This window comes from Pediculus humanus, genomic scaffold (assembly GCF_000006295.1).
Source record: "Pediculus humanus corporis 1103172107455 genomic scaffold, whole genome shotgun sequence".
Taxonomy (NCBI): domain Eukaryota; kingdom Metazoa; phylum Arthropoda; class Insecta; order Psocodea; family Pediculidae; genus Pediculus; species Pediculus humanus.
In genome coordinates, this window is record NW_002987075.1 from 116,720 (window position 1) to 126,323 (window position 9,604).

General features: G+C 25.8%; 1 protein-coding gene across 1 annotated transcript; it reads left to right on the top strand.

The window, feature by feature from the left end:
- Positions 1-188: 188 nt before the first annotated feature.
- On the top strand, positions 189-7,491 carry Phum_PHUM104090 (Chaoptin precursor, putative; the record flags this gene model as incomplete). Its single annotated transcript, XM_002423974.1, has 15 exons — positions 189-453; positions 527-697; positions 1,203-1,491; positions 1,575-1,785; positions 1,874-2,211; positions 2,394-2,619; positions 3,654-3,878; positions 4,775-4,987; positions 5,087-5,287; positions 5,400-5,618; positions 5,690-5,974; positions 6,083-6,277; positions 6,569-6,841; positions 6,921-7,169; positions 7,252-7,491. 15 exons carry the CDS (start codon positions 189-191, stop codon positions 7,489-7,491), a joined length of 3,600 nt encoding a protein of 1,199 aa, XP_002424019.1.
- Between the last annotated feature and the right edge of the window lie 2,113 nt (positions 7,492-9,604).

Sequence of the window (9,604 nt, forward strand, 5' to 3'; positions counted from 1 at the left end):
GACCTTAAATTATTCTTTAGCAGTTTGGTTTGGTAGTTTAAAAGTTTTTAGTTTGGTTGTTCATGAAATTTTTTATTTAAGGTAAGTTTTTTTATTTAATAATAATAATAATTAGTGTTATTAATATACACGTGTTCAATTTTTTTTTTTAATTACAGGTGTGGTGAGGAAAAATAAAAAAATTTAAAATGTATTTTAATTTATCATTTATTATTATTTTAACATTTTTTAATAATTTTTATTACGTATCCGGCGATCATAAAAAAGATCCGCCATGTTTTTTTAATCCATTATGTTATTGCTCTAAAGCATATCCGGATTTAGGAAGAGTTACGTGTAAAGACATACCTTTGTTAAACATTCCGAGACGTATAAACACGTCGAAAGCTTTTATGTTACATTTAGAAAATAACGGTTTACATTTTATCGAACCTTATTTTCTAAGTAGAACCGGTAATATTATTATTATTATTATTACTATTTACGTGGGATTTATTAAATTAAAAAAATCGTTATTATTATTTAGGTCTTTTTAAAATTGAAATAATACGTAATTCTTTGAAAGAAATCGACGAAGATAGTTTCATTGGTTTGGAAAGATCACTTTGGGAATTGAATTTACAAAGTAACGAATTGAAAAAAGTACCCATTCATTCAATTTGCCATCTTCAAAAATTAAAAGTTTTGGATTTATCAGGTAATTATAAATTTAAAAAAAAAAAAAAAAAATTCTAACTTTTCAATGATATAAAAAAAGTTTAGTATACTCGAAAAAACAAACAAAACATAAGTGAGGAAGAGGTTTTAAAACTTTCCCTCTTTTTTTTTTTTATATAAATTTTAACCATATATCAAATGTTTTTTTTCACCCACCCTTATTTAAAACACTACAAACGTAATGATAATAACACGCACGCACACACATACAAAAAATTATTTTTTTTTAAATTAAATTTTTTTTTTTTTTCGTCTAAGGTTAATTAAATATTTTTACCCCCTCGTAATTAACATCAACGAAATTAAAACGTAAAAAATTATTATTATCACGTTTAATTAACACAATCGGATAAGTTAAAAATGATAATTTATTAATTTAAATTTAAATTTAATTGTTTTTTAAACGTGAGGATTTAAAAAAAAAAATTTAGTTTAGTAGAGTATTAGTTTTATGACGGACATTTTTTTCTTTTTTCTGTTATCAGATAATCAAATAACGAGTTTAAGTTCAGACGATTGGATCGGTTTGGAAAATTCTCTAAGAAATTTAATATTGAAAAAAAATAAAATAACAAATATAAGACCGAAAACTTTTACACATTTAAGACAATTAGAATATTTAGATTTAAGTAATAATATATTAATGGAATTGGACACGTTTGCATTTAAAGGAGGAACAACAGGGACCACCACCACCACCCTTCGTTTATCCGAATTAAATCTTTCGGATAATCTCTTATCGGAAATACCATTGAATCAAATATCCGAATTGGGGTAAGATGAGGAAGGGAGAGAGGGAGCCTTTTTTTTTTATTATTATTTAATTTAAAAAAAAATTTTTTTTATTTTTCCTACAGGGATTTAAGACATTTTGACGTGTCTTTCAATCGGATTACGGAAGTTAGAGATTTCACGCAGGATAGAAACAAAGGAAAATCCGTTAATTTATTATTAGATTGTTTAAGATTGGATTACAATCAAATACAATATTTACCAACGGAATCATTTAAACATTTTCCCGTTATAAATCGTACATATTTAAATGGGAATCCGATTGTTTATATCGAGGTGAGTGTGTGTGAGAGAGAGAGAGAGGAAGGAAAAGGAGAATAACATTTTGAAAAAAAAAATTGTTTGTTTGTTTTGATATTTTTAGAAAGGTGCTTTCGAACAAACAAAAATACGAGAACTTTATTTAGAAGATTGCGAATTGTCTGATATAAAATCGGATTCATTTTCCGGTTTAGAATCAAATTTGGAAATATTAAACATAGAAGGAAACAACATAACGGAAATACCGAAAAATTTTTTAAAGGAATTTAAATTATTAAAAAGTTTTAATATAAAAAATAATAATTTTTTATTTCAATTTATATTTGATCATGTTTTCGATTCGTATAAAAATTCGTTGGAAAATCTTATTATAAATGGAGAAATACAAGAATCCGATGATGATGATGATGATGATGATGACGATTTTGAAAACGATGATAGGTAAACTGTTAATTCGTTCACGTTTTTTTTTTTTTTCTCTATTTTTGTTTGTTTGCTTATGTAAAAGAAAGAGAGAGAGAGAGAATGTGTGTGTGTGTGTGGGAGGGAGGTAGGGAGGGAGTAGTAAAAAAAAAAATATTGCTCCGAGATAATAATATTTTTATTTATTTATTTTTTGACAGAAGATTGAATAATATTCGATCGTTGACAATTTATAAATATCCTCATACGTATTTACCAATAAACGATAAGAAAAAAAGATTTTTTAATCAGTTGGAAGAACTTAAAATATCCTACAGCAATGTTAAAAATATAAAAAATCACGTTTTCAAATATGTTAGAGGATTAAGAAGGTTGGATTTATCTGAAAATTCAATTTCGACAATAGAAAGCGAAGCTTTTTCCGAGGTAAGAAAAAGTTTTCCTTTGTCAAATTCCTAAAAAACAAACAATAAAAATAATTTTCTTTTTTTTCTCCTCACTCACGCACGCATCCCCCCCCTTCTCCCATCTCCCATTTCCTCTCTCCGGTTTCATTTGAGTGTGGGGGTGAAAAAAAAATAAAATCCCCCGGTTTTTTCTCACATAACAAAAGCTTGATCCTCCCCCCACACACTTTTTTTTTTTTAATCCTTTTTTTTTTATTTCTGTCGTTTTGAACCTTTTAAAATCATCGCGCGAGCACACGCAAAAAAAAAAAAATAGAATTATTCACTCTCTAAAAAAACTTAAAACCATTTTTAAATTTTAACTTTTTTTATTTTATTTTTTTTTTTTCAATTAAAAACATGGCCGATGGCGTAAAAAAAAAAAATTTTTTTTGTGTGTGTGGAAAACATTAGTGGAAAAATAAATAAAAAGAACAAACGAAAGAAAGAAAATTTTAATTTTTTTTTTTATCAACCGAAAGATTTTATTTAGGCTTTTCTTTTTTTCCCCGATCCCACCCTCGCCCCTCGTCTTTCCCTTCCTCCCTCCTTCCTTCTTCCCCCCACGCGTTTTTTATTTAAAACTATAATAAATATTTAGTCGTGATCGGTTTTTATTCCTTTTAAAAACATTTCCATTGTAATTTTATTTTATTTTATTTTATTTTTTTTTGTATTTCGTCAGATAAAATAAATTTAATAAAGGAAGGTAGAAAAATTTTTTTTTTTTTTTTTTAACAGCTGCTACCCAAATTTCATGTTTTTCAACTCAAAAAAAAAAAAAATTTACTTTACTCGATTTAACCGGTAAAAAAAAAAAAAATCCAAACGGAAACTTTTCTTTTTTTTTTTTTTTTTTATTTCGTACATCCCCGAAAAAACGTAAAATAAATACAAAAATTTAATTTTCCCAATAAATAAATAAAAATCTAACGCGGCATCCTCTCCTCTTCATTCCGCCATTTTTTTTTTTTTACAAATAAATATTATATGATTTTTTTTTTGTTGTCGCAGGTTCTTCACAGTCTCGAATATTTATCATTGGCTAACGGTTTATCGTCATCCGTGACGCAACTTCCGGAAAATATATTCAAACAATTGACGTCTTTGGAATTTTTAGATTTATCAAATAACGGTTTTAAAAATATACCTCAAAAATTATTTTTTCATTTGAAACGATTAAAAATCATTTTCCTCCAGGATAATTTTATCGAATTTATTTCTCCAAGAACTTTCCAGGTGAGATAAAACGATAAATTATTTTTTATAACGATTTTTTTTACCCTCCCCTTCCCCCTCTTTCCCTCCTTCTGTCTTCATTTTAAAATTTTTAGCGAAAAAAAAAGAAATACGCGTATAAAAAAAATCATTATTATTATTATTATTATTATTATTATTATCGTCAGTGCGATTTGCAAATGGCGTGAATCCTGTCCCCGTATTCCCTCCCCTCCTCCTCCTCCACAGGTGTCCAAAAAAAAATCATCGAATTATCGATTAAAAAAAAAACCCGTGAAAATTTTTTTTCATTATTTTCTCCGCCATTTTATTATTATCAATCTATCTATTTCCCAATTTTTCTTTTTTTCTTTTTTTTTTTTTTTTTTTTTGTCTTTAATAATAAATTTATTATATTTTTACCAATCATAAATTATACATGAAAGAAAAAAGAGAGAAGAGGGGGGGGGGGAAAGGAATGAATAAAAAAAAAAAGAGGAAAAGGAAAAAATTATGGAATAAAAAAAAAATCCCTTTTTTTTGTGTTTCTCCATCTTTTTTCTTTTTTTTTTTTGTGAAAAACGTGTAAAAAGATTTTAATATTTTTAAATTTCAAAGGAAATAAATAAAATTCCTTTTTTTATAAAAAAAAAAAAACTTAGTAGCATCGTAAATAGAAATACCGAGTAATTAAAACAATAATAATGATAATACCAAGTAAAACTAGAAAGAAAAAAAAATTTTCCTTTGTGTATTTTCCGACGTCAAAAAAAAAAATTTTCCTTTTTTTTTCTTTTCCTCCTTTTTTTCCTATAAAAAAATTATTTAAAGGATTTTTCTTTTTTTAAAATTAAATTTAAATTTAAATTTAAATTGAAAAAGGAATAAAAATAAATTTTTTTTTGATTTCCATACAGGAAAACATGCATTTAGAATTGAACACGATTCAATTATCGTTCAATCAATTGTCTCGAATCGAAAGTAAAACATTTTCCGGTTTGAAAAATCTGGAAAATTTATGGTTAAACGATAATCGTATAAAAACAATTGAAAAAAAATCATTCGTTAATTTATATAAACTTAGAAATTTATACCTACGTGGAAATCAAATATCATCTTTAGACGACGAGGTAAATATAAAATCCTTTAGGATAGAAAAAAATCAATAATAATAATAATAATAATAATGGGAATAAATTTATTATTATATTTTTCTTTTTCCAAAACAGATTTTTCAAGATTTACCAGAATTGGAAAAATTAGATTTAGCTTATAATAAAATAAAATTATTTAATTACGGTTGTTTAGAACAAGTTGGCACCCTGTCGTCGTTCACATTAAACGTATCATTCAACAATATAGAACAATTAACGGCAAACGCGTCTGTTTTTGATAATCATAATTTTACACCGGAACACGTTAATATAAAGGTAAATTCCAAAGGGTCGATGACCTTTTTATAAAAATCAAAACAATTAAAACGAGATAAATGTCGACGGAAATTCACACAATAAAAAAAAATTTTCTCTTTTTATTTTCAAGGCGTTGGATTTGTCGCACAATAACCTATCTTATTTAAAACCGAAAGATTTAAAACCTGTCGAACAATCTTTAACTCATCTTTATTTATCATATAATAAATTAATTAACATAACGAAAGATACTTTTGGCGACATGTTGTATTTGCAATGGATCGACATTTCTCACAATCGATTAAAATACATCGAACAGGATACGTTTGCTAATACCAAAAGCATTCAGGTAAGCATTTGCAAATGGATGCCACGTGTGTGACGTCATTTTTGTCGTCATATTGGTTGTTGTCGTTTCAGGTTTTTTATTTTTCAAATAATTTATTAAACGAATTACCGGCGTTATTGTTCGACGGTTTTCACCGTTTGAGAATAGTAGATTTATCGAATAATAAACTCGACGTCGTACCTGAAAATTTATTCAACGACGGACCGTTGGAAAGATTAGATTTGTCGAATAATAATTTAACGATAATACCGTTGGATAGTTTCAACGAAAATTCTGGAAAAACGCTTTCCGAATTAAATTTATATTCGAATAAAATAAAAAATCTGCCCAAACCGGAAGCGTTTGCGAAATTTAAGGTATCGTAAAAATTATATTAAAAAAAAAATAAAAACGTCATGGCGATGGCGGTGGCGATAATATTAAAAAAAGAAAAAAACGTTTGCGTTTTAACGATTTGTTTTTAGAATTTATATTTGTTGAATTTGGGTAAAAATCACATTTCGAAAATTGAAAATGGAGAATTTTCATTTTTAAAAAGATTATGCGTGTTGGATCTGAGTCATAATGTCAACATAACTCTTGATTCAAAGGATCAACCCTTTTACGGATTAGATGACACTTTGGAAAGTCTTTTTTTAAAAAATCTATCTTTAAACACGGTGAGATTTTAAAAATTCAATAATATATATAAATTTTACTTTCTGTCCATTTCCGTTTCCGTTTTTCCTTTTTCCATTCGAACAATGGTTCAAATTAAAGTGACGAGTCGTGTAGAAAAAAAAAAAAGAAAAAACCCCTCGCGATTTAAAGCTTACATACAAAAAAAAAAAGAAAATTTATATATATATAAATTTCTTTAGAAAAAAAATCCCATTAATGGAAGGCGGTGGTGGTGATGAAAAAAAAAAAAAAAAACTTTTTATTTATTTATTTTTTTTCTCTCTCTCCAGGTTCCAGCCCTTCATTTATCATCTTTAGAAAATTTAGATTTGTCGGAAAATAAAATTTTTACAATACCATACGAATTCCCACATAATTTAACAAATCTAAGAAGGTTGGAATTAGGTTCGAACGAAATAATGACCGTACCTCCAGCAATAAATGCATTCACACAACTCGAATATTTGGGAATTTCTGGAAATCCACTGGAATCGATTAATTTTCAACAAAGTCAAACGATAAGAGAAATCGATTTGAGAAATGCTCCGCTCGATGCTTTTCAGGTTTTCTTTATATTTCCCAATAATAAATAAAATTTTTAACGTGAATGATAATAATAATAATAATTATTCTTTTCTCCAGAAAGGAACATTGGGTAAAATAACATTTTTGGAAAATTTAAAATTAACAATTAACGGAACTCAAGATGATTTAAACGTTTTTAATATGATTAAAGAAAATCACGGTTTAAATAATCTTTACGTTGAAATATTGGAAAATTCTAAATTTTCCATAAATGACGATTCCGCGACCGAATGGTTTCCATATAAATTAAGAAATTTAACACTCGTAGGTCGGGGTCTTAAAACGGTCCCCCATAATTTATTACAGGTGATACAAAAAAAAAATAATTTTTTTTTTTTGAGGAGGCAAAGAATGATAAAATGGTGACATTTTTTTTTTTTGTTTCCAGGGAGTAAGAAGTCCAATTTTTAATTTAGTAATTTTTAATACGTCGATCGAAGAAATATCTAAAAATGTTTTTTTTAACGGTAAACAAATAAGAAATTTATCACTGGATGTGAGGTCGAATAAACTGGAAACTTTATTTAATCCGAATACTGGAGACGAACCAAACGTTCCAAAAAAAATTTTTTTAACGGATTTAAAAATAAATGATAATAATTGGATGTGCGAATGCGCAATCGGGTGAGTTTTAATTTGGGTGGGGATAAAAGAAGAGGAGGGGATTTGTCGTGGCATTAGATTTTTACGATACCACGTTGTATAATTTTAACGAAATCGAGAGACGCCATTTTAACACGAGAATTATTTATATTATTTTAATTTTTTTAAAATTTTAATTGTTGTTGTTATCGATTGTATTCTTATCACGCGTGTGCGTGTGCGTGTTTGTGTTTGTTAGGTGGATAGAAGAATGGGAAAGAAAAAAACGACAATATTTATGCGAAGAAAATATCGAAGATTGTTTTTTGGTATCCGATGATTTACGTTCGACCGTTTGTAGTAATCTTGGAAGGAAACCCATTAACGATGCATTTAAATTAGAACTAGAATGCGGATGGAATTTTTCTAGAAATTTAAAACCACCTTTTTTATTGGAATTTATATTAATAAATATTTTTTTAATATTTTATTCATAAATAAAAATTTTCTTTTTTTTTCGCGAGTTCGTTGAAGAAAAAGGACGAGGGAGGGAAGGGGGAAAGAGGGGAAGGGAGAAGGGGATTTGTTGTTGTTGTTGTGACGACGCGTTTAAATTTAAATTTGTTTTGTTATAACTGAAAAAAAAACTCTAAAAATAATAATAATAATAATTTTTTTAAAATTTAAATTAAGGTAATTTTTTTATCGATTGAAGTAATCGAGTAGAAAATTTTTTTTTTCTTGTTTTTTTTTTTTGCTAATTGTAGTTTAAATAATTTTTTTTTTGTTTTTGCTGTCGTTAAAGTAATGAAATGTAAAATTTAAAAAAGAAAAAAAAAGGGGGTAATAAATAATAAATTTTTTTTTTTTTTTGCGGTTAACTAGAGTTTTGTATTAAAAAAAAAAAAAAAAGAATAATAAAATAAAATATATCAAATAGTTTAAGTTTAATGTAAAATACAATAAATCTTTTTTCTTTTTTCTTTTTTTTTTGTTCTTTCTTTTTTTCTCTCTTTCTCTCTTTCTTTCTTATTATTTTTTCTTTTTTTTTTTTTTTGGCTTAATGCGACTCAGTGGATTTCTGAGTTCAAACGTCTAAAATTTAACGAAAGTTAACTTGGAAAAAGAAAAAGAAAAACTGACAGTTAGGGTAGAGTTAAAAAAAAAATGGCGGCGGTCGTGGTGGTGGTGGTGGTCGTAAAGTCAAAAAATGGAAAAAAAAGAAAAATAATAAAAAAATTTTTTTTTTAAAGAAAAGAAATAAAAGTTAAAAAAAAAAAACGTTTAAATTACATTCGTAAAATAATAATAATAATAATAATAATAATAATAATAATAATAATAATAATAATAATAATAATAATAATAATAATAATAATAATAATAATAATAATAATGTAAATGTTTAAATGTTTTTCCTTATTAATAATAATAATAATAATTTTTATTCTTTTCATTCGTATATTTAACTTTCATTAAACCGAAACTAAAGTTTTTATTTTCTTTTTTTTTAATATTTAATGAAAAAAAAATATATAATATATAAATGAAAAGAAAATATTAATTAAAAATTATCATCATCATTATTATTATTATTATTTTTTATGATAACAACTGAATGAATTTTGATAATAAATTTAAATGAATAAAAAAATAATAAATATTAAAAAAAAAAAGGAAAAATTTTTAGCGATCAAAATCAAAAAATTTTTAATCGTTAAAATTAATTAATATTATTATTTTTGTTTTTTTGACGTCATTTCTTTTTAAAAAAATAGCAGAAGAAAAAAATAAAATTTTAATTTAATTAAATAATAATATTTATATGTAAAAATTCAATTTCCGGTTTCCTTTTTTTTTTTTTACAATTTTTTGAATGCGTGCGCGTGTGTGTGTGTGTGTGTTTGTGAAAATTTGTTCAGATGAAAAAAATTTATTATGTGTCTGTATTATTGCTCTAAATAAGATTAATTACCGATCGAGTTATTTAAGGGGGGAGGTAGAGAGTTAGGGAGAGGGGAGGGGAAGAAGGCGGGGGGGAACATGGAGACAAAGTAAAAAAAGCAATGAAAACGGCTTTAAAAAAAAATGAAAATTTTGACTTTTTTCTAATGTTTTCACGTTATTAAAGAATTAAAAATAAAATCATGTGTCTTATA